Source organism: Octopus bimaculoides, chromosome 29 (assembly GCF_046866305.1).
Source record: "Octopus bimaculoides isolate indiv1 chromosome 29, ASM4686630v1, whole genome shotgun sequence".
Taxonomy (NCBI): Eukaryota; Metazoa; Mollusca; class Cephalopoda; order Octopoda; family Octopodidae; genus Octopus; species Octopus bimaculoides.
The window spans coordinates 17063558-17089784 of NC_142956.1; the positions used below are offsets into that span (position 1 = coordinate 17063558).

General features: G+C 35.0%; 1 protein-coding gene across 7 annotated transcripts in view; it reads right to left on the reverse strand.

Annotated features, from left to right (window-relative positions):
• Window positions 1-296: 296 nt before the first annotated feature.
• The window catches only part of LOC106876183 (uncharacterized), a 138535-nt gene continuing 112604 nt past the window's right edge, over window positions 297-26227 (reverse strand). For 6 of the 7 annotated variants that reach the window (XM_089344901.1, XM_089344897.1, XM_089344898.1 and 3 more), the window contains 25 exons: window positions 26041-26112; window positions 25551-25622; window positions 24116-24187; window positions 23633-23704; window positions 21848-21919; window positions 21441-21512; window positions 20983-21152; window positions 19551-19642; window positions 17600-17783; window positions 17183-17274; window positions 16483-16535; window positions 14230-14387; window positions 13707-13818; window positions 12220-12374; window positions 11032-11263; window positions 10064-10235; window positions 9106-9258; window positions 8658-8789; window positions 7542-7691; window positions 7168-7289; window positions 5466-5586; window positions 4273-4393; window positions 3283-3355; window positions 1361-1747; window positions 297-649 (listed from right to left, as the gene is read on the reverse strand). In XM_089344901.1, the coding sequence (XP_089201027.1) occupies window positions 1363-1747; window positions 3283-3355; window positions 4273-4393; window positions 5466-5586; window positions 7168-7289; window positions 7542-7691; window positions 8658-8789; window positions 9106-9258; window positions 10064-10235; window positions 11032-11263; window positions 12220-12374; window positions 13707-13818; window positions 14230-14387; window positions 16483-16535; window positions 17183-17274; window positions 17600-17783; window positions 19551-19642; window positions 20983-21152; window positions 21441-21512; window positions 21848-21919; window positions 23633-23704; window positions 24116-24187; window positions 25551-25622; window positions 26041-26112 (3109 nt within the window). In that variant the 3' untranslated portion in view covers window positions 297-649; window positions 1361-1362. Of the gene's footprint in view, window positions 650-1360; window positions 1748-3282; window positions 3356-4272; window positions 4394-5465; window positions 5587-7167; window positions 7290-7541; window positions 7692-8657; window positions 8790-9105; window positions 9259-10063; window positions 10236-11031; window positions 11264-12219; window positions 12375-13706; window positions 13819-14229; window positions 14388-15774; window positions 15937-16482; window positions 16536-17182; window positions 17275-17599; window positions 17784-19550; window positions 19643-20982; window positions 21153-21440; window positions 21513-21847; window positions 21920-23632; window positions 23705-24115; window positions 24188-25550; window positions 25623-26040; window positions 26113-26227 lie in introns of all 7 variants that reach the window. The other variant, XR_016238912.1, reaches the window with a different exon arrangement.

Sequence of the window (26227 nt, forward strand, 5' to 3'; positions counted from 1 at the left end):
AATACTTAGACTTCTGATTGTAATACCTCTGTTTGTGAAAGGTTCATTATCAGATTAGGTATGACAATGACAAGTGAAAGATCTAATGATGGTAATTAGATAAATGATTATATATCTAATCAGCTAATCGTCATATAAAGTTGCATATTTTTAATGGGGTAATTAGTAACTGACGAAATCACTCAATCTGTCTGTATGTATGTATGCTGCCTGTCTGCCCGTGTGTGTCTCTCTCCCCAGGCGTTATTTGAACTTACAGTAGAATATAACGATGTTTCAAATAAAAACAAAACAGATTGTAGTAAGAAACCACATTTATTTCTTCATTAATAAAAGTTAAAGATTATATTGAAAATTAAAAGTGAAATTAGCAGTTAGAAAATATTTATAGAATTACAAATCAAACCATATGATGTTAGATTTTGTGTGTTACAGAAAAATGAGGAGGTTTAAATTACATTGTAGTTTATACAGTGTCCAAGTTTCGTAGTGTTGTATTGATAGATAAAAACGAAGTTCTCTTGTATGCAAGTATGTTTAATGTAATATAAGAAGAAAAGAAGATTCTCAAAGAGATTAGTTTTTCATATTTTTCATTATACTCTCGTCTCTGGTACTTCAACCTCTGTTACATCACCAGAACTTGAACCTGGAACCACAATGAGAAAACTTCTATAACATAAAGTAAAATAACCCTAGCCCTTATATTATATATAACCCCAGTTGTCATCTACTGTTTCCCCATACAACGAAGATATGAATTACAGAAGAATCATACACAATTTATAGTCAAAAACACAATTTATATTGAAAACACTCGTTACAGAAACTAGTGGTGAGAATTTAATTATCAGGAATATTTTGATTATTATGTGTGGAGCGCAGTTGATTGACGGACCAAGAAAACTCCCTGTCACACCAAAGATGAACTGAAGGCAGGGATTACAGCAGATTCACCAACTTAACGAAGAGACCATCCAGAAGAGTTGCAGACGATTTCGAAGTCATCGGGGGGGGGGGGCTGTCGTTGAAGCCAATGGCGATTTTATTGAATAAATTTACACTTCAGTCTTCCAAAATATTTGTATGTATTCCTGGTGATTATCTGTTAAAATGAGGTGTCAGTGTTATTTTCATTTTCGCCTTAATTTAGAAGACGATTTAAACATCTCAACCAGTATGCACACACACATACACAGATATATATATATATATAAATATATACACATACAGATGGTCACGATGTTGACAATGGTTTATGTTGGTGTTTGTGATTAGCCCTATCATGACATATTGGCCTTGGTTATAGTAGTAGTAGTAGTAGTAGTAGAAGTAATAAGAAAGATCAAATTGCACTTACTTTTATTGGTTTTCACAACTTATACTGGCGCCCTCTTTCTTTTGTACGCACGAGCAAATGACATCTCTGGCATCTTTCTTGCATATACAGTAGAATATGAAGATAAACATTCCGAGAAGGATATTGAAGATAATGAAGATTATGTGAAACACTTCAGCTTCTTCTTCAACAGCGATGAATGCTACGACCCAAGATAACACGAACAAGAGAGTCAAACTAAAGATGCCAAAAACACGCATTTTCTTTGTTTCGTGTTCAGACTCATTTTCACTTTTCACTGAGCTAAGTCGACGGATAGCGAGAAACATGATGGTAAGGTTAAAGAGGAGAATGACCCCCACGGGAGCCAGGAAAACAGCATAGAAAGGTGTCTTGGATAACCAACAGCTAAAAAGAGATAGAAAATTAATTAACAACAGAAATTTACCGAATGTTCAGTCAATAAAATGAGACGATTTTGATCTGAAACAAAACGAGAAGACATGCTCAGTCTTGCCGTGTTTCACATTAACTAAGGTATTCTTACCGAAAACTTCAGTATCCAGATACTTTAAAACGAGCGCGCACACACATATATATTGTGTCATGGTGCCTAACCGAACCTACTATATATGTATGTATGTACATACATACATACATACATACATACATACATACATACATACATATATATATATATTATGTATGTATATATATATATATATATATATATATATATATATATGCATGTGTATATATATACATATATATATACCATTTTTGATCCTCTTGTTTCTTCTTATGCATACACACACACACACACACACACACACACACATATATATATATATATATATATATATAAAAGAAGAAAAAGGAATAAAAAATTGCAGGTAAATATCAATAAAGCACTCAGTTTTAAACGAATTTAGTTCATTATATCAAACAATCAGACACAAATAATTGCATCGATACTTTCTATATCTAAATATGTTGATACACCAGAGACAAGTCTCGATTTTGTATGTTGAATTCTAAAATTAAACATGATTACTCTATCCATATATATATATATATATATATATATATATATATATATATATATATATATATATATATATATATATATATATATAATATACCTGCATAGACATCACAAAAACTGTTACTCTGAGTTACACATTCCCGTTCTTCGGACAGTCTTGTAGAATGGAACATGTTGTTATGTATATAAATGTACAATTACTTTGAAGGATACACATTTGAAAACAGTTTTGTTTCAATTGTCCTTTTAACTAAAAGGTCTCTTCAATGACCGATTTTATGAAATTACAATTACGATTTAAAATCACATTATAAAAATGTAAGGAAACCTTAAATCAAAAATACCTTTAGTAGAAGGAAAAAATACCTGTATATCCAAGGTAAATTAGTTAATGGTAAAAAAATAATAAATTTGAATGAATTAAAAGATATGTACGTTTAAAAGAAAAACATACATAAATGACTAACGACTGCAAATTTACGCAGTTCGATATCGTCGATATTTACCCGTCCGTCTCCAGCCCTTTAATTCTTAAAGGATTAGACTTGGCCAAGCAGTATGCCAGCATCGATAACTCGGATTTAGATATTACCCTGCATGCAAGGAAATCCCTCCCTTTTTTCGATGATTCCACCCGGGTTAGAAAGGGTGAAGATTCTCTGTTCGATGTACCGATGGGGACAGCTGTATATTTGAAACACATCAAATTTATAAAATTTATACATCACCGTCAAGTGTAATTTTAGTGTATATTATCCTCAGCAAGAATGAAAGCCATTGTTTTGGCTTGATGGCACTTCGCCATTATTCTACAACATTCAAACTATTGATAAGCCTAGCAAAATATAAATGGTGAAGATCAGGGAAAATTAGGAGAGTAAAACACAGAAATACTTACACGTCTGCAATTTTGATGTAATTGTTTGTGTGGTTAATTCCCAAAGTAATTGCGACAATGACAGCTGGAAGACCTGACGACGACATTTACAAAGACGAATAAATATATGGATATTAGTCATTATTTAAACTCAGAAATATGTGAGATTTGAAATCGATTTACTTGACCATGTTTTCTCAAGAAAATGTGTTTAGTTCAAAAGAAATAAATATTTATTTTGATGTATACACAGGTCACTTTTTAACATTTATTCGTTTGGCTTCTAGAAATAAGTACGACTAGTATATATCTTCGATTCTATCAACGATATGTTTCAGAAGGAAACGAAAATGAAAAATTACTGGAAGTCTTGGCCCACGATATGAAGACTACAATTAACTGGCAGTTCGTCGGTTACGGCGACAAATGTTACAGTTGATCCGATCAACGGAACAGACTGTTTATGAAATCAATGTGCAAGTGGCTGAGCACTCCCCAGACACGTACTTTTAATGTAGTTCATAGGGATATTCAGCGGGACATCCAATGGGAGAAGGTTGGTCCTTTCAACTACAGGTACTACTCCTTTTTTTCAGCTGAGTAGACTGGAGCGGTGAAATAAAGTATCTTACTTAAGGATACAACGCATCACCGGGAATCGAACTCACAACCTTACGATTGCGATCCGAATGCTCTAATCACTTCACGAAACGCCTTCACGAATATTAAATTACTAATTAGATGAGAAAAGCCTTAAAAGTTTGGTATCGTTAACCTCTCAACAAATGACTGCGTCAGGGGAAAGGGCAAAATGATTCACTCTTAGGTTTCGTCTAGAGATGAGATCAGACTGAAAATATTTGCATGAAATTGAAAGTAAATTTATGTTCCCCCTAATGGTTAACCCTGGGAATCTATTTCTTTATAGTTTATGTTTATCGTCTATATATAACTATTAAATTTTTCACACCTTTTGTAACAACATGTTTCCAACTCATTTCAAATACTTACCCCAAGCCATAATTGAACACTTCAGCATAGAAGATTCCATACGCAGGAAGATATGAAGGGCTTCAACAGCCGTCCACATGAAAGATGCCAGAAGGAAGTAGTGTAACAGAGCAGCCACCGTCTACAATAATAACAACAGCAACAATAACAATAATGATTTCTAACATATATATATATATATATATATATATATATATATATATATATATATATATATATATATATATATATATATGTATATGTATATATATATACATATATATATATTGGGTTAGCAACAAAGTTCCCACCGTTTGTTTTTAAATTTTGGAATTTATTGCGTTTTTAAATTATGGAATCGATTTTGTTCGAGAATTCTATATTTGAATCATTTTAGAATCTATTTTGTTTTTTATCTAGTTAATTTTAATTAATTTTTGTTTATTTTCAGATCATTAAAATGGAATGCCATGTGCAGAAAAACGAGCATTTTCGACACCTCCTTCTTTTTGCTTTTAATCAAGGTTCTTAGGTCACAAAAGGTGCTCGTGACATTTGTGCTGTGTATGGAGAGGGTACCATAGCTGAAAGAACCGCTCGCGATTAGGATGCCAAGTTCAAAAATGGAAATTTTGACCTCAAAGACGCACCTCGTTCTGGCCGTCAAGTTGAGTTCAATGAAGAGCGTATAAACCAACTTTTGCACGAAAATTCTCGTCAAATGACAAGGGATGTGTTCATTATGACCTTTGTTGTTGTTAATATTTCATTTCAAAGCCATATCTCATTCCTCTCAAAAGAAACACGGTGCTAGTAGCAGCGGTAGCAGCAGCAGCAGCAGTAGTAGTAGTAGTAGTGACTGTTGTACTTTTTCTTCTAGCTGTAACTCTGTTGAGCGTTATAACTTGTATGATTATAATGTAAACGTTGTGTGACGATGGAAGTATTTTTTATTCCAAGATATGCTTCAAGTCGCTATAGAGAAGTATCTTCACACGATGGGAAAGGTTCAGAAGTATGGAGCATGGGTGACAACAACAAAAATCAACGAGCCACAATCTCCGCTAGTTTGCTTGTTCGTCACTGCTGAACTCACGGACACAAGCAACGATTTCTTTATTTAAGATCGTCCGTAGTGTTCCATATAAATATTTGTATTGGCTAAAAATATGTACAGTAAAAATTTGTACTGGCTAAAACGTGTTTTCACCTACCTTACAAGCAGTTATTTCTGAGGCATATGGCTGCATCCCAACAAGGAAGATAATATTAATGATAGCCAAAGAAATGCACAGGTTTATTAAAATCTTTGAAGCCATTAATTTCCTTAGATATCTGAAATAATGGAAAAAGGAATAAAAAATAATTCATTCAATGAAGTCTAGCTGAAGAAATAATTTCAGTACATAAATGATAACGACAGCTATGTGAATAGGTGATGATTATTTGAATAGAAATGATGTTATATATATATATATATATATATATATATATATAATTTGTGTTTGGATGTAGAGCAAAATATGTGTATAACGACCTGAATGAGATATAAAACATCGTTTATCTCAAGTTTCATTGGTAATTCCATGTAGTTAAGGAGCAGGTGATGATACGTTAAACGTAGAATGGTATAATGCTCACAAACGCATATATTTAATATGCGTTGTTGCTGCATTAACACCAACGCTATGTACAATAACGCCATGTACAATATCTGTTTTTCAATCAACACTGTATTCATTAGACAGTTGTAAATATCTAGACGTTTTGTACAATGTACAAAGACTAGCTGGATTAGTTACAATTCCATGTTGGGGTTTCATCTGCGTCTGAGGACCCTTATTAACTCTGAACCGAGATGCAGCTTATAAACCATCTACTAGCAAAGGTTAGAGGATATATACCTGACGAATTTGCATATAGTGTCTTCCTGGAAGCTAATTTACACAGACATTACATGTTGCATAATGTAATTGCGGTCCCACCAATTAGAGCTCTTCAAACATGGAAGTGTTTGAGGAGCATGAGTTTTAAAAAGGGAACTCTGCAGCTGAAGTGACTGGAAATGTTCTCTTAGCTTATGGAGAAGAATGCCTGAATGGAAGAACTTGTATAAGACGGTTTGTAAAATTTGCTAACACCAAACAACAATGATAATTCACGGGCACGGCACTCTGAGATGGATCTGACTCGACAGTGGCTTTCAATTCGTCATTATCTACCTTTGTTTCTGGTCGACTTTGACCTCACAAAGTTCTGGTAACTTTGTGAGGTCAAAGTTACCAGAACGAGATTTTGCAAACCAATTTAATACTGCAAATAAATTTGATACTGTCTGCTGCGTAATAACATTAGAATGAAATACTCCATTAATATTCCGAGCTGTCTGTCCTGCTGTATTTCCAAGAAAGAACTCGCATTTCAAAACTGTACGAATTTCCGACTTATCCACCTCTAAACAAACGTAGCAAAAAGAACTATTTATAAATAGTTTATAAAGCGCAAAATGATCAGCTGTCAAAATATAATAATGGCGCAAAATGAGCAGCTGTCAAAATTTACCATATACCTTACAACAAATTTCATACATGACGGCCTAATAACTACTATATTGTTTAATACTTTTCTGAATAAACAAGCTATAAGCTGACTCTACGCAAACACGGGATAGCGCTTCCTGTCCCTTCTCTCTTTGTCTTTTATCATCCTTACTGTCTGGACACAAATTTGCCCTGAAATATTTCTTCAATCACTCATATGTGTGACAGCACTCTGGAATTTTCTCTTCATAATGGTGTTACCCGCAGACAGTAACCACATAGATCTCACCAATCTGTAAGAATTCTACAAACTAATGGATATTGCCTTTCTGCATTTAAACAGTTTATGAAAGAAAATAGAAACTGAAGTTCTTACTTGGAACAAAGATAACATATTACTGTGAGTATGAGACAGGCTAATGCTATTCCGCAGCCAATGTAAGATGTTATATATAAGAGGTGGCTAATGTTTCCTTTTACGGGTACCGCGTAGATTTTCTGAAACAGAAGCAAACAACAACGCATTAACTCCTCTTCCCATTCGTTCCTGTGTCGGTCAATAATTAAATAAATTATGAGTTTATAAAATGTTGATGTAGAAGTTGAGGACTACAGTAAACTGCATTAGAGACAATATATCAGTGGACCATCTTACGTTGCATGTTAGATGAGTGGGTGTTGAAAGTATTAATGCATAGACGTAAGCAGCCAAATTACAGATAATTAACAAGTTGTCATAATCTTACTAACCATTAATATGGCAAAACTTGTAAGATGGTTACAGGAACAAATCATCTTCTCTCCAGGTACATACACGGATGTATTACAGCCCTTTGTTGACCAACTGGGTTCCTGTCCAGGAGATTCATCCCAATAAACACACTGTGCATTGGCGGGATTCTGAAACAATTAAATTTTGGTAATTTATACAAATTAATTTATAATTAAAATATATGTAATGGATTTTTGCTAATTTCATTGACAAAACAAAATAGATAATGGCCAACATCATTTGACTGCTATTGGCGCTTTGAATCCAACATTACTGGTTGTGGCATAGTTTAATTGACCATTTCGTCTCGTTTATAAATGTATGTATATTCTCATAATTTGCACCCATCGCCATAAAAATATGGAAGAATACATTGGATGGTGTAGTTGTAGAAATATTTAATGATATATAAGTTGATGAGATATTAATGGTTGAGATGTGTTTCATGATAGGTTTACTGGGTCAGGGAGGGAATGAAAATAAACGACAACACCGGTCAGTAATTGAAACTTCAAAATAATTCACACTTAAAATACACCGACACAATCATTTCTACTCTTGGCACAAGGCCCGAAATTTGGGGAGAGTGTGGGCAGTCGATTAGATCGATCTCAGTACGCAACTGGCACTTAATTTATCGACCCCGAAGAGACGAAAGGCAAAGTCGGCCTTGGCGGAATTTGAACCCAGAACATAAAGACAGACGAAATACCGTTAAGCATTTCGCCCGACGTGCTAACGATTCTGCCAGCTCGCCATTTTACACCGACACAACCAATGAAGTTAAAACGCAGATATATAATAGTATTATGGTGGTGATCAGAAAATAAAACACAAGCGACTTGAAGCATATCTTGGAATAAAAAATACTTCCATCGTCACACAACGTTTACATTATAATCATACAAGTTATAACGCTCAACAGAGTTACAGCTAGAAGAAAAAGTACAACAGTCACTACTACTACTACTACTACTGCTGCTGCTGCTGCTACCGCTGCTACTAGCACCGTGTTTCTTTCGAGAGGAATGAGATATGGCTTTGAAATGAAATATTAACAACAACAAAGGTCATAATGAACACATAGCTGTTACCTGTTCTTTTAAGTTGACCGATATGGTAACTGGTTCATTAAGGTCCGTTATTGGAGTGTTAGGAATAGTTGCAGCAATAATATTACTGATTATTATTGTAGTATTTACTTCGGTGCTGGAATTTCGTTTTACCTGAAAATAGAAGTCATTAAATAAAGTAATGTATTCAAGAGAAGTGTTTAATATGTGATGGTATCAAAACATTCTAGGACTAGTTGTGTAGTGCACCAACAGATGGCAGCACACGGTTGCGTGCGCAGTGAGAGCGAGTTACGACCTTCATGATTCAGGGTGCTGAGTGACATTGCTGTGTTTTTTTCGCTAGTTGTGACATTTGTGTTTTTGTGATTACGCATACGCCTTAGTTTGCGGTTTTGTCATGGACAGAAACAAAGAACTAACGTGAAATTTTGCTGGAGAAAGAGAAATTTGCGTTTAGGTTCCATACCCTGTATAGCTTATCATCCTTCATGGATAAAAACGAAACCCTTGAAACATTAGACCGTTCTTCGGTTTTCAGATCTTTTAATAAACTCGTTGGTAGTGAAATGTAGTTCACCGTACCATTTGCTTGCGGGTCTGAACCTGAGTTGTTATATATCTGATGGAAGAAAATGAAAGAAAAAGAAAGGAAATTGATCAATAAAAAATACTACGACTTCTGAATAATATTGAGGTCATACAAATTCATAAACTTTCGAATATGAGTTCATTCTGGTTTGGAATAGTGGTTCTCGAAGCACATAAATATTGGGTTCTAAGACTCTGTTGGATAGAAATTGTTCCATGAGCAATGTTATGACGTGGGTATAACGACCAGTGTAAATTGGTATTACACAAATAAATAGTTGGTTGTGGTTATCTAAAAGTAAAGTAGCGCAGAAATATATCTTAACAAAGAAGGAAATGCGCACTACGCGAACCTAGGTACGATACTCAGCATTCACTGTCCAATAACCGATGGTTAGACGGACACACGGTAACCAATATTGGCGAGCTAACACCGTCAATTCTTTTTATATATGTATATATATAAGCTCCTATTATTATGTTAGGTTTAAAGCGAGCTGACAAGAGTCAGCACGCAGGACAAAATGCGTAGCAGTATTTCGTCCCCTCTAATTTCAGATTCTACAGGGAATTAGCTTTGGTGCAGTCAAACAGACAACTTACCCAACCTTCGAGCTTTGTACCTATAGTAGAAACGATTATTATTTTAGCTTTATTGCTAACCTGTGCCGCATATACATTGTATTTTGTATTTGGATTCTAAACTGCATCAAGCTTTATGCCATAGTTACTTTATATGATAATAAAGATATCATATTTCATTGTAATGTATTTGATCAATTTGGGTGTTTAGAACAAATGGTTAGTAAGAAAGTAATCATAAGAAAGTACTGTACCATTGTCTTTGCTTCATCTTCTTTATTTCCAAACGAAATACCATAGGCAGCACCAGCGAAAGTGTCATTCTCCACTTTCATAGCACCTATACCAAGATTAGAATATACAGCTGTGAGCTGCTGCTTTTCCAGTGGAATCTTTTCTGTGATTGCTTGTATAATGTCCAGCATTCTGTGAGAAAATCAAGAAAATAAATCTCAATTATTCTTTTATTCTTCCTTTTATTCTTTTATTCTTCCTTTTATTCTTTTATTTGTTTCAGTCATTTGACTGCGGCCATGCTGGAGCATCAACTTCAGCCGAACAAATCGGCCCCAGGACTTATTGTTTGTAAACTCAGCAATTATTGTATCGTTCTATTTTGCTGAACCGCTAAGTTACGGGGATGTAAACACACGAACATCGGTTGTCAAGTGATGATATGGTGACAAACACACACATATATGTATATATATATATATATATATATATATTTATATGTACGACGGGCTTCTTACGGTTTCCATCTACCGAAACCACTCACAAGGCATTGCCCGGCCTGAGGCTATAGCAGAAGACACTTCCCCAAGATGCCAGGCAGTGGGAATGAACCCGGACCATGAGGTTGGGGAGCGAGCTACATACCACACAGCCACTCCAACGGACAGTGTATTTCACATACGTAATTTGATATGGGTGTAATAACACTAATTATATGGAGGAACAAATCTTTTTTTTGCTACTGTTGCTTCTTTTTCTTCTCCCCTTCTACTACTACTACTACTACTACTACTACTGCTGCTGCTACTGCTACTGCTACTACTGCCACTGCTTCTTCTGCTGCTTCTGCTGCTTCTGCTGCAAATAGCACCATCACCAACACCACTATTACTATTACTACTTCTATTACTACGACTGCTGCAGGTGCAGCTAACACTACTACTACTACTACTACTACTACTAGTTACAAATGTGATATGAATTTTACCTTTTCCCAGTTCTTTCTGACTGTCCTGCTTCAAGCAAAACTTCTTCCGGTGTGTTTATCATATAGTTGATACTAGGAAGTATATTGTTCACTGTCATATCGACGGACACATTCGATATCAATGGCACCATTTTCTCATGAATGTCTACAGCCAAGTCAATATCTTCTGCTTTGAAATACTCTGATTTCTTGGAAATATCGCGGAGTATTGTTGAAACTTCCTCAATATTTTCTGCAACAGAAAATTTTGCATGAATTGTAAGGGAATTTACAGTCGCTTTCAGATGCAAATTAAACGTCACACAATTATTAATGAATCAATAGAAGTAAATTAACCACTCCAGATCCATACAGCACAGAGATTGCTAAATGTGATCAGTTCATTAGTGGTATACTCATTGCTGCACATCCTTTGGGTCTCCAACTTTGTGGAATTAAATGAAACAGTGGAAGGAATCTTTTATAGTTGAATAAGACATACTCTTGGCGGAAAGTGTTTATAAATAATACAGCATCCATCATAAACAGCTGTCAATTAGTGTTTAATTATAGACTGAACCTAGACGAAAAACAGGCTACAGATATAACACTTCATATTCGTCAGTTTTCTTCATGACCTCAGAGAAATTGAGGTCATCACACTACTGAATGATTATGAATATCTCTTTAATTCCACAGTGTTACAGCAACGGCTGAGAGTGATAACTTGCTCGCTTTCATCTATATGGATTACGTCACTAATATATTCATGTATTTTATAACTTAGAGTTAGTTGTGTACTAGTAATATTTCTATCGCTTTCTGCTTCTTTATCTATTGAGCCATTCGATACAGAACTGATGAAATAAGTCGTTTTAACGATATAAAATTAAACTTAAATCTCCTAAGTGATAACTTCTCTCAGTACGTTTTCATAAGCGATTCTTGTGAAACGCCATTGGAAGAGATGAATAGAAGGGATTTCACGACTTAAATCTTGACATGTAATTTTAAACATGACTATACATAAATAATTATGCATATACATATATATATATATATATATATATATATATATATATATATATATATATATATATATATATATATATATAGTGATCGTAATGGAGGACACACGTATATCTCTTCTACTCTTATTACTACTATATTACTACTAATACTATAGTAAGAGTATTTCGAAACGCTCACCTTTATCAATGCCTGCACTTGTGATGTTCTTTAGTTGTTGAGTGATCCCTTCTGTATTGTAACACTGAGACATGTCTGGTTCTTGCCAAACACCAGTGAATAGTGAACATTTTCGTGATTTCACATATTGACTTGGCATTTCTTCACCAGAAGAACTGAAAAATATGAAATATTATCAGACGTGTTTATGCACTTTATTCCACCAATATCAGTAGAATGTGTGATAAACTTTGACCACATCAAGATTTGAACTTATAACATAGTGGAAGAAGGATAAATACAGTGATCTATCATCTACTCTACCTCTCTATCCTCGAAACCAATCTAAAATATTGTGTTACTAGTTTAGAATTTGAGAAATATTACTTTTGTACGTCTGCTTTTATTTATTATATTTTGTTGTTATGTATATTCAGTACAAGATAGGTTGGAGTGGCATGGAATGGAATGGTTGACGGAGTACTCAGAGACAAGGCTGTTAATAGGTGAGTGGGGAAATCACCTATTTATATTTCGTCGTTGTCGATATCCTCCTTCTACTCCTCCTCCTCATCATCATCTTGACGAAAGGGGTCTTGTTTCATGAGGACAATGCTCCAGCATACAAGGCCTTTGTTTCAATGGCTACTGTGCTTGACTATGCATTTGAACTGGTTGATCAGCCTCCCTATTCTCCTGATTTGGCCCCTTTTTAACTATTGTCTGCTTCCCTAACATGAAAAAAATACTTGGCTGAGAAACGGTATCGCTGTGATGATGACGTCACATCTGCTGTTGAATTGTTTTCACCAACAGCAGGAAAGTTTCTTCACCAATAAGATTCAAAAATGGCGATAAGAAGTGTGTAGACAGCAAGGAGGACTATGTTAATAAAATGCCCACAAACACAGACACGCATTTGGTCACATTCCATGAGAGTATCTTGGTCACCCTATGAAATATTCAGCCGATTCTCGTGTGAAACCCATTTTCTGAAAGTAACAGTTTAGATGCATAACATGTGGAATTGTGTAATAGAAATGAAAGAAGAGTCACCATGAGGTGTCAACTCCCAGATTTCTCCGCTTACCAATATACAGTAACAAAACTTACGCTCTACAGTAAATCATAAAATCGTATAAAATAATATTACCCCGAAATCAATAGAATTGCTGATAAATAATGTTGGCTGAGTTTAGATAAGTGTTTGCTTCCCTGCATATATTTTGTAACAGGCTGGCACTTACAGGAATCGTAACAACAAATATTTTAAACCTTCGCCTAACATCAGCAAAAACGGAAATCTCAGTGGTGAGACCAAGGCAAAACTATATCGCATCCTGTACAAAATGTAAAATAGCAGGACTGAATGATTTCAATAGACACACATTAATTTTATCATCTTAATCTCTCTGGGTGTTTTATTTACTGTCATGAAACATTCTCTCACAATAAGATGGTACTGAAAACTTGAAAATTTGAGATGAAATAAAACAATAGAAACGAACCAGTATCTTGTTGCTACATTTGCATGACATGGGATCGTCACATTAGTTCCTACTTTTGTCATTGGCCAATAGAAAGTGCCATTGCTAGTTGTAATGTTTTTACCACAAAGCACTGAAAAACAAACAAAAACATGTATATGAAATAATTATTACAAAATTCATAGCTGCGTTTTATATACTGGCAAATGCATGTATATACTGGTTTAACATGTATGAAGCCAATCAGCTATACAACCAAATGAAATGTCAATTCTATTCAAATCTTACTACCATTCAGAGCAGTTCACCAAAGCACATGCCATGAGAAAATCAACTACTGAAAATATTCAAACCACGACAGACGGAAGAGATGGCTTTGAAGTCGACGATTTTAAACTAACGGAGAGAACACTCGCATACCACCCGAGGAAACACAACTAGATCTCATTATGCAAAGAAACAGTTGCATAATCAAGTACCCGTATTCTTGGATGGCTACATTGCATTTATCATTGTTGATAAAATGACACAAAACACTACTTACTTTCATCAAATATCTCCATGTTCCCTTCTTCAAATCCCAAATCACGCAAAGACTGTGATGTTTTAAAACTTTCGAAAACTTGTTTAAAAATTTGGTCTTTAGTAATTATACGTGGCACTGTGCAAGTTATAGAAAATACGTCTCTATTCTTCTCGTAGCTGAAATAGGATTTTAAAAAGAAATTTTGTAATATAATTAGTTTTAACAACCTTCACCAGATGTTTTAGTTACATGGGAATCCAACTAGTTTTAATGGAAATGATCTTGTCCTAATAAAAAAAATCTAAATTCCATCATTATATAACACCGATTGACAAAACAAACCTTCATCTACCGATGATGGCTATCAATGTATAAAGACTTAATTCCTTTGCCTTAGTATGACTGCTATCCATCAATCCAACCATCCATCCATCCATCCTCCGTCCACTCATTCGTCCATCCATCCGTTAATCTGTCAATCCATCCACACATCCACACATCCGCACTCAAACTCATAGTGACAGAACCTAGGGAATGAAGAATACTTCAGTCAGTTCTCCATGCAAACGATCCTGGCTAACAAAAATTCAAGCGAGGATTACGAGAATCCTTATAGACTAAATTCATAAGCTGCTTCGTATAAATTGTAAATCAGAGGCAATTCATTGGATTAGACGCCGAATATAATAGCAATCGTCTCTCTGCTATATACATATACGTAATAGATGCATATATGTGTGTGTGTGTGTGTGTGTGTGTGAGTGTATGTGTGTGCGTAATTGCATGTGTGAAAGAGTGCGTGCGTAATTATGTGTGTATGTGTGTGTGGGCGTGTGTCTATGCTTGCATGCATATGTCCCATATATTACTGGCCTATAGAGATTAACAGTTAGTAAGCCATTCTAAATACACACAATTTCTGAAGCATAGATTAATGTCAATGAAGATGTATTTCGCCAGACTGAGACTTGTTCCTGATGACAAAGTATTTTGCGGGGAAATACAAACATATATGTTTTGAGGATATGAATAACAATCGGGAATCGAACTTCTTTTCAGATTCCAGGAGCCACTATTGCGAATTGCACAAAAGAGCATCAATCACACAAACTTATCAAATGAGGCAGTTTGATCCATTTTCTTCTAGTTTTTAGATAGTCTATAGAGTGAAAATGCCAAATTGTGATTTAGATACCTCCCTCTATCGCTTCCTCTCTCTTACTCTCTCTCCCCTCGCACACGCATACACACATATATCTACGCTCTATTTCCTCTATCCATCTCTGTATATATATATGATAAACTTGCCTAACATGCTCGGTTTTACCATGACGGGAAGTGCTCACTTTGGACTCTACTTTTTATAACCTAATCTATTTCGAAAAGCAGAGTCCAAAACAAGTAATGTAGTCAATTTAGTCACGTGTGTGTGTGCGTGTGTATGTGTGTGTATGAGTGAGTGTGGGCGTGTGTGTGTATGCATGCGAGCGTGCGTGCGTATTTGTGTGTATGTGTGTGTATTATAAGTTCAAATAATGTTATATATATCTGAATTCTATTTACCCTCTTTAGTCTTGCAACTTTCAAGGTGGTCTCCTTCATGATCAAGATACAAGATATGTTCCTCGTACACTGTGTAAAGCACACACTGTAAAGCCGTAGAAGACATGCCAAAACAGACATCGGAATATGAAGCAAAACTCCGAGCTGTCGATTTTTCTCAAACTGTTCAGCACATGCCAGAGTAGAGAACAGGCATAAATTGATAATTATGATGACGTGACGATGATGATGACGATATTGATGATGATGACAACGACGACTTATGCATCAATGTATATATGTTAACATATGTACAAAGGGTGTTCATTAACGATTTCTCCTTACCCACTTCTCAAGAAATGGGATAAACGAAACTTGGCACAAATGTTAGTCCTTCTCTACATCGCCACTACCAATGGTATCACACTTCTTCAATCGCTGTGAAGATCTTGTCTCTAGAAGTAAGTATGTTGCGTCTGGAGCCAAGACTTTAAACTCGGAAATGAGTTCAAACAAAAAGTTCTTCCCCTTCATAAAAAAAGACTTCGTGTTTGGTGAGAAGCGGAAATCAGATGGTGCGAAGTCCGTAGAGTAAGGGGGGGATGAAGAAGGATTTCATATGGATTACAAGTTGTAATATTTAATACGTATAACAAAAATAAACATGGGACTAATTTGACTTAAAATATGCAGAATTTGAAGAAAAGTGCTAAATAGTATTTTACTTACCCACAATGTTGCACTTTGAACATTCCTGTCAAGTTTGATAATTCACGCTCCATCTGCAATAGTTTTATAGATGCATATAATATTTATATGGATATATATATATATATATATATATATATATATATATATATATATATATATATATATATATATATATATATATATATATATATATATATATATATATATATATATATATATATATATACTACTATTATTAGGGATAAAAATCCAAATTTACAGGTAAAAACTCAATTATTACTTGTTAATTTTTTTCTATATGTGATAGTGGATTTTCATCGATGAGTTCATGAACCTTGGTTCTTTTCCCTAAAACTATATATATATGTACATTCTGTACATGAAGCACAAGGAGTTAGTTTTATCCGTCCATTTGCATCGCTGACTCCATATCTGCCCTCCTTGAATTATACTTATACGCACTCTTTACCCCGATGACTTGATCCTTGGTAAATGTTTAGAAGAGTAGGATCAAATCATTTCAATGCTATCAAGTGTTTTCTATACTGAAAAAATCTTGATCTCATCTGTAAACTCTATATTCATATATATATATATATATATATATATATATATATATATATATATATATATATATATATATGTATGCACGCACACACTTACATATGAGTGTATGTGTTGCGTACATGAGAGAGAGAGAAAATAAATTGCTACTCACAGCTCTAGATAAGTTTTCAGCAAGACTTTTATTTTCATTGAATTTAACCGTCGAATTGAAAATCAGAGGAAATACAAAGGAATTGCTCCAGCCTATGGAAGGATATAAAAATAGAAGAGAATCATTGCTTTCGTAGATGAGGGACATGTCATAGATATCATGAAGATATAAATATAATTATTAATATAATAACAGTGAGGTGAGTTTTATTGAGATGAGGGAAGCTGATAAGGGATTCACTTAATTTACAACTGACAAACGCATGAATTCCACATGATTACATTTCTTTTGTTGTTGACACCAGAGTGCCTATACAGGTAAACAAGGTAGGCAAGACACAATAACTATTTTAATGTGTTTAACCTTGCATCTGTAACAAATCAGGTTTTATTATATCAGAAAACAAACAACACTGACCTATGAAATCGATCTTGTTACATAAGTTTCCGATGCAACAAGCAACACAGGAAGAGCCATTTGTCCATTCATTGCATGTAAGGGTGTTGTTTTTCATCGTATCAAAACATTCTCTGTATGTGCTGCAGGACTTTTCAAACTTTGGTTTAACGCCATCCCTCGATAATTTGATGCGGCATACAGGCTGTAACAGTAAACACAGAAATCATATACCACTTCGATAACAACACAGGTGGTATTTAAGATGGAAATCTTTGAGTCATTGCTCTTAGAATTATCAAACGACAACAAAGGAAATGCTGAAAGATGACTTCATAAATAATCCCCTTTAACATTTATTTATACTTACTGCATTTAAAGGATTTTTATACATGTCCCCAATATGCAACGTCCTCATATCACGTGTCAATAACGCACATAAAGACGCGATTGCGCGCACACGCACACACATGTATACACACGCACGCACACAGACACGCTTTGAGAGGAAATGACAAATAATTATAATTCTGTATAATTCGGTCAGAACTTCTTGCTCGGGGGAAAGTACATTGAATTCTCTGTGCAAAATGTACGAACAGCCACGATTGCAATCACCAGCAACAACAGAAATGAACACACCGGTACCCTTCGTAACAGACGATAATCAAAATAAATGGCCGCACTTAGACATTCAAGTCATGGCAATAACTAGAATATGCATAAATGGATACAAAAAACTGTTTCCCTTCTTTAGGCACGTTTTATAACCCTGAAATGAAAACAATCACATAAAATTTGAAGTGAAAAGTAACCTAGATCTAGAGGAATCATTGGACCATGAAAACATTATTAATATTCTTTCTGGAACGTTGGATCTTGAAGTAGATAAGCTATAAACAATAGCATATAAATATTGTTTTTAAAAAGCCCCTTGGATAGAAAGTATCGATACCAAATCTCCTTTAAACATGACTGACGTTCTAGCATTAGATCAAAGCCAACTTTTGAATGTCCCTATTTCTTTTAGAAATTTTATTTTTACCACCGAAAATTGTATGTTGCTGACGGCATAAGAATTTATAAACTCCAAGAAAACATGGAATAATCATTTCTTGGAACGATACAAGCCAATAAAAACAATAACAACAGTAATAGTAATAACAATAATGATAATAATAATAATAATAATAATAATAATAATAATAATAATAGTAAAGATCGGGACATCCATAAGAAAGGTCCCAGAGGTCAGGAGAAATTGAACCGTCCTATACCTGTTATGACACACACAACCAATTGCCTGAGGACACCCACTTCACAGGAGGCAGCTGTTACTTTCAGACAGACTTTGTGCAACATCCAGAAACTGCCTGTACTTTGAAATTTAAGGATTTCCAGGATAATTCTGTTACACAATCGTTCAAATAGAAAATACTATGCGATATGAATATCTCAAGGTCACCAAAATTGGGAATGAGTGTGTGCAGTTCAGAGATCTTGATCCTGCTGGCTGCTACCACTAATAATCTTGTTGAGCACGTTGAACAGCGGAACTTGCTTCCAGCTTGACTCAGGACAAGTACTTCATACATACCACTCTAAGCACAGCCAAGTTTGTTGGGGAAGGAGAAAGGAAGAAGCCACACTTAAGTTCGTGAGCTCCATTCCTGGAACGAGTGGAACCTTGTGTTCTTGAACAAGGCACTTACTTTTACGCTGCTCCAGTCTACTCAGCTGAAACTGTAACCAGCCTATTGCCGGTCATCTTTCTCTCCCTTCAAATGTGTAATCTTTGTTGATCTGCTAAGTCAAAAATCGAGTGGATGTGTGTATCTGCTTGCGACTATATAGGCACTGAAAACAATTAGCAAATGCATGTTACAAATGCAAGATACTTGGCCATACCGGCTTTGGGTGAGGGTTATGAGCATATTAAAACAAAAAGGAAGAAAGGAACATTTCAATTTACCTCATCGCCTGTACAGTTTGTCACTTCTGATTCATTGCACATCAACCCTGAACATGTTTGACACTGCAAATTCTGTTCAAATAACGAGTAACCTATACAATACAATAAAATATTCATATTTAGGAACCAAATATGTAATGTATAAGAATAAGAAAAAATAATTACTTTGTGTTTTAAAGTAAATGTAAAAGTGATAATGTTGGAATCAATACATGTGACATATTGAAATTTAGTTATCAATGGAGACTAAAGAAGCATGTTACGATTTTCAGCTGGTAGCACTTGTCTCCGCAAAACTTATCTGTCTATGATCGATACACAGTAAAATGGATCGGACCAACGTGGAAGGAAATGTTTTGCACTGGAGAACAAAACGCCTGTCTGGCAATCGAAACCAAGATATTGCGATCGTGAGTGAAACACCCGAACCAATAGTCCTGGTGCTTTCGCTTTGAGTCCACTCAACTGTAAATGGGCAATATTGCAAGGGTCTGGAATTTCATTCAAGGCAAGTTTCGGCTTGAGCAATGGTGAGGGTAAGCACGAAAATCAAATCGAAGGTAACAAGTTTAATGTTTATGCAAACATCGCTTTTGAGGATGTTGAGGAATTTGTTGTATTTTAGGAGGGTCGGTATGCCAAAATAGTCGCACTTATTTATTATTCGTTTAATTGATTAGCAATTAAACCAATTAACAAATCGATTGCTTGATTCATCATTCAATTCATGAATCAGTCAGTCATGGTCCTCTCGTCCCCAACGCAACATCTTCAATGATATCCATTCTCTACTTTAATTGAGCTTTAAGTCTGTCGGTCTCTGAAGGTTTTGGTGATATATATACGTATTTATATAGTTATGTGAATGTGAATGTACGTGAGAGTGTGGAAGTGAGACAGAGAGAGAGTGAGAGTGTGTGCGTATGCGCGTTCATGCGTGTGTATGCTCTAGCGTTTGTGTATTTGTGTGCACCGATGCATATTTGTATGGTACAATTGACTCTCCGTCTAAATGCTTCAGAGCAAACGTGTGTGTGAGGGCGTATGTGATAGTATATGTGTATATACGTTTATAAATGTGTATGGTGAGGGATACGCAAAAAGTGTGGATGGTAAATGGCTTATTTGTTGATATCTGTTGGTAAGACATTATAATGTGAGCAGAAAAGAATATACTGGAGTTTTCTTTATGGTAATAAACCACAGAGCCTGAAATTTTGGGAGAGAATAGCAATCCATTACACCAACCGCAGGGCTCAACTGATACTTTTTATCCACCCCAAGAGGATGAAAAGTAGAGTCGACAAGGACGTAAATTGAACTCAGACCGTAATGGATGAAATGTCGCTAGGTGTTTTATCCGGCCTCTCAACGATTGTACTGTCAGTAATAATAATAAAATAACAACAAAAACAAGGAAGATTTTACTAACTTTCACATTGCGAGTATTCCATTATAGGTATTAATTTGTTTTGGTTATTGCCTGGATCTGCCTGACACTCGCCCAGGACCTTCACAGTCCTGCTGAACGTTGAGTTCACATAATTTACCAAGGCTGACAGATGACATCCACACATCATATTTGTATTGTTTCTGAGGTCACTGCAATTATAAACAGAACTTTAAGTGAATGTGCTTTAGAGATATAGAGTATCGTCTCTTGTATTTGACAAGAAACAAGGATAATGTAATTCCAGAAAGAGTATAGAAGTAATGGCATCTTTTTATGAGTTAAGTTTGATGACATTTTTTTCATGAATTTAATTTGATGACGTCTTTTTTATGAATTTAATTTGATGATTCTTTTTTATGAGTTTAGTTTGATGGCATCTTTTTATGTGAATACAGAGACTTTTGGCTTTCCAATAAAGGAAGATTTGTTGTACATACATGGAATAAATACGGGGAAGGAATAAGAACGCGCCATTTTCAGAGTTTTGTATTCGGTTGTTCTGCAAATATCTGAAAGAATGAAACAAATATTATATTAGTTAAAACACGCACAAGTTAATAAGTCTGTTTTCTCCTCTTAATATACTGTCTAAACTAAGCGAATAAAAGCTTTTGTTTACTGCAAAGTTGTTTATTTCTCTATGATTTTTCTGTCTGTAGTTACGATAGGAATAATTAGCCTAATTTAGATATCCTAAGGGAAAAGAGTCTTCTGTGATATCCGAGTAACAAAAGATGGAAGATGATAAGCGATAAGAATTACAAAACATCAAGAAGACTTTGTTGTGTGGGTTTTACATAACATTCACATTTAATGCGACATCAACAAGATTTATCCAACTTACAGAAATCTTAAACTGCGCAGATCATCCAAGGATCCTATTTGAATTTTCTCGATATTATTTTCATTCAAATATCTGTAATATAAAATGTTAGTTGATAAAATAACGCGAAGTTTTTTATAGTAAAATAATATTAACATCGAAATGTCTATAAAGTTAAATGTTTAGTGATTAGAAAATGCATAGAAGTGTCTTATGATAAGATGTAAAATATAATGGCTAAAAATTTACTCGGTAGAGAAGGAAAGGAGATGAGGATAATGATGATGATAATATTGAGATTGAAAAGGAGGAGGATAGTGTTGGAGGTGATAGTGGTGGTATGGATGAATGTGAGGAAGATGCTGAGGACAGGAGTATGGTAGTAGTGTTAATGAAGATAATGTTGCTGCTGATGATGATGATTTTGTTGAGGACATTTATAGTGATGATGCTGATGATTTTGATGACGACTGTGAAGCTGGTGCTGTTTCTGTTGACGATGATAATATATTGATGACGATAAAGGTAAGGGTGTTAAAGCTTGTACAGAAGACTATGAAGATGGTAATGTCGAGGACGGTGAAGATGAATAAGATGAGAGTATCAATAGAAAATAAAATATAAAAGAGAGCAAGAAAAACATGATGGGGATGAAATTTGAGTCGACGGAAGGAAAAATACAGTTTTATATTTAAGAGATGAGGAATTATTTACATTATTTACATTTGACGGATATTTGTCCTCATCTTGTTTATTGTTAACACAACGTTTCGGCTGATATACCCTCCAGCCTTCGTCAGGTGTCTTGGGGCAATTTCGAACCTGGGTTCTCATTCCTAACGATGTTACTATTATTATATTATTATTATTATTACTATTATTAATCCCCAAGACACCTGACGAAGGCTGGAGGGTATATCAGCCGAAACGTTGTGTTAACAACAAACAAGATGAGGACGGACAAATATCCGTCAAATGTAAATAATGTAAATAATGGAAGGAAAAATGTTTAATATATGATAACAGATAGTGAAGGAAGAGGAGAAGAATAAAAAGAAGACGGAAAGGAGGCAGAAAGGCAGAACAGTGTGAAGTAGAAGGAGGACGAAGATAAGAAGGAAGAGAAAAAAAGAGAACACAGAGAGAGAACAACAACAATAAAGAACAAGTGGTATAAGAGATAATGGGAAACGGCAATGCAGAAAAAAAGCGGATGAAGTAGGGTGAAATCTGAAAGAAACTCCAAAAGAAGGGTAAGTGGAAAACGAAGGATAAGATGAGGATAAGGAAACAGAAGAAAAATACGTAGCAGAATTACAATAAGTCAAAGATAAAAGAAATAAGGGAAAGAATGGAAATAAATAAGCGTAGAAGGAAAGGTAGTAGTAGTAACAGAAGAAGAAGAAAAGAACAAGGAGTAGAGGAAGTGAAAGAGGAAGTGAAAGAGGAAGTGAAAGAGGAAGAAGAAAAACAACAATTAAAGAAGAAATAGAAGATGAAGTAAAGGACGAAGACGAAGAAGAAGGAAAAGAAGACGCTGTAAAAGATAAAGAAGCTTATGAAGAAGGAACAAGAACAAGAAAAAGAAGAAGAAGGAGGAGGAGAAGGAGAATGAGAAGTAGAAAAAGAAGGAGAAGAAGAAGAAGGAAAAGAAGAAAAAGAAGAAGAAGGATAAGGAGAAGGAGAAGGAGAAGAAGAGGAAGAAGAAGACGAAAAGAGGAGAAGAAGAAGAGGAGGAGGAGGAAGAAGAAGAAGAAGAAGATATATGGTGAATTAAATTGTACGATAAAAAGTGACCCCACTCACAATCTGTCTAAATTCGGAAGATTTTCGAAGGTACCACGTTGAATATACGTGATGTTATTGTTATGTAGATACCTGTAACGTAAAATGCAGTTTATAACAAACAAATAGAAAAGATTTGTGATAAAATATTAAATACTACGGCGAAGAAAATTAGATGTAAGGTAAGGAATATAAACTGATATAAGGAGGATGAGAAGAACGAACATGAGAGGAGTCAGAGGAAGAAGTAGGAGAAAGAGGAGAAAAATAAAATTAAAAAGTAGTAGAAGAAAATAAAAAAGAACAAAAATGAAGGAAGATAAAGTAGAGAGAGAGAGAGAGAGAGAGAGAGAGAGAGAGAGAGAGAGAGAGAGAGAGAGAGAGAGAGAAAGTTATAGCATAGGGAAGGACGAGTGAGGGAGTTTAAAATGAAACATGGGGATCATTACGTATTTAGAAATATATCTTCATTGAAATACAATAATCACAAATTATTCAACTTACAGAGTTTTTAAGCCTGAAAGATATTGGAATGATTCTCCATTGATTTCCTTCATATCATTACCATCCAAATACCTGCAAAAGAAACGTTAGTTAAGAACTTATATGGATCAGGTTCGTGACACAATAGTAAATATCATGTCTAAACAACTGGAATACAGAAGAGCTGCAGAGTAGATTACTATGATGATGAATTGGACAACGATGATGGGGATAATGGTGGTGGTGTTTGTGGTGGTGGTGTTTGTGGTGGTGGTGCTTGTGTTGGTGGTGTTTGTGGTGGTAGCTGTGAGGATGATGAAGTGCAACGCATGAAAATATGATGGCAGTTTTTGATGACGCTGATGTTATGATCCCGATAACGCGGTGTGATGTTGTTAACGATGATTATCCTGCTAATTTTGCTAATTAGCACGTTTAGTGTGATGATAAGTATGATATTGTGGATAATGATGTTGGTGGTGCTGTTTCTGCTGGCGATGATGGGAATGGCGTTGAAGATTGTGCCTCTGATCGTGATGTTTAATGGTAATAGATGACGTTGATGAAGAGGATAATGTTGAAGCTGACGATGTTGATGGTAGATAAATATAAAACTGATGCAAAAATGATAACAGTGATGATGTGAAAGACGAAGACATTAATAAGGACGATGGCGGCTGTGGTTGTGATGTGGTTGCAGATATTGCGTGACAGCCATAACAGAGTTGTCCTGCATGTGTGGCATGGTGCAAAGTTCTGTTGCAAGATATAGATTCTTCCAGCAGACTCTCTTCAACCAGGGCAACACTACCACCTCCAGGCACTTGATGTAGGCTTCCGTGTGGAGTCTGAAGCTGTGTGGGAAGATGACTGGAGGCATAACGTTGCCATCACCAGCGATCACTCCAAACACCATGATGTTGACTGGATATTTTATTTTTATCACTCACAATACATGATTTAGGGACACGGCAAGTCAACGGTTTTTCTGTGTATTAACCACCTGACCCTAGCAGAAATTTTTCTTGTCTGAGAAAAGCAAAAGCATGTTTCAGGGAATGCTTGAGTTTGTTCAAAAGCTTCATATACATATGAGCACATGCGTCCACAAAATATTTTCCCTAAAGTATCAAACTTGCATATATCCAAACTTAGAAATGGGTCCACACTCACATTCACAGTCACTCTCCAACAATTTACACACACCATTGGAAAGAGACAGGAGGAGGGAAAGAGACAGAAGCAGAGAGAGAGAGAGAGAGAGAGAGAGAGAGAGAGAAAGAGAGAGAGGGAAAGAGAGAGAGAGAGATATATAAATAGAGAAGAAGTGCGAGTGTGTGTTTGTGATAGTATAGGGAAGGATGGGCGAGTGAGTTTGAAATGAAATATGGGAATCCTTATACATTTAGAAATATATCGTCAATGAAATACAATTAACATGAATTATTAAACTTACAGAGTTGTTAACTTAGAAAGATATTGGAATGTTTCTCCTTTGATTTCCTTCAGATTATTTCCACTTAAAAACCTGTAAAATAAAATGATGTTAAGGACTTGTATGGATCAGATTTGTAACAGAATATTAAATATGATGTCGAGACAATATCATGTCTAAACGATTAGATGATGGAAAAGATAGAGAATAGATTACGATGATGATGAATTGGATGACGATATTGGGGATAATGGTAGTGGCGACCTGTATTCTTACTCGCTTGTCCTGAATATATATTTGTATATATATATATATATATATATATATATATATATATGCCTGCACTACATATTTGCAGTCAATTGTCACACTCTCAATAACACATTTTCGACAGAGATTTATAGTAGAGAAAAAGGCATTTGAGGGTGATGAAAATGAAGTATGGAAAGACTTTACATATCAAAACATTTGTCGTCATTGAAATACTATAAACAAGACTGATTCAACTTACAGAGTTGTTAAACTGGAAAGATTCTGGAATACTTCTCCTTTCATTTCTTTGATATCATTAAAACTCAAATTCCTGTCAAATGAAATTGAGTTAAGTAGAATTTGTAAGGAACACATTACTGATGAAGAAAACGAATTCAGTAAAAAGAAGACAAAAAGCTTAAAATTTGGATGAAGATGCTGAAGGT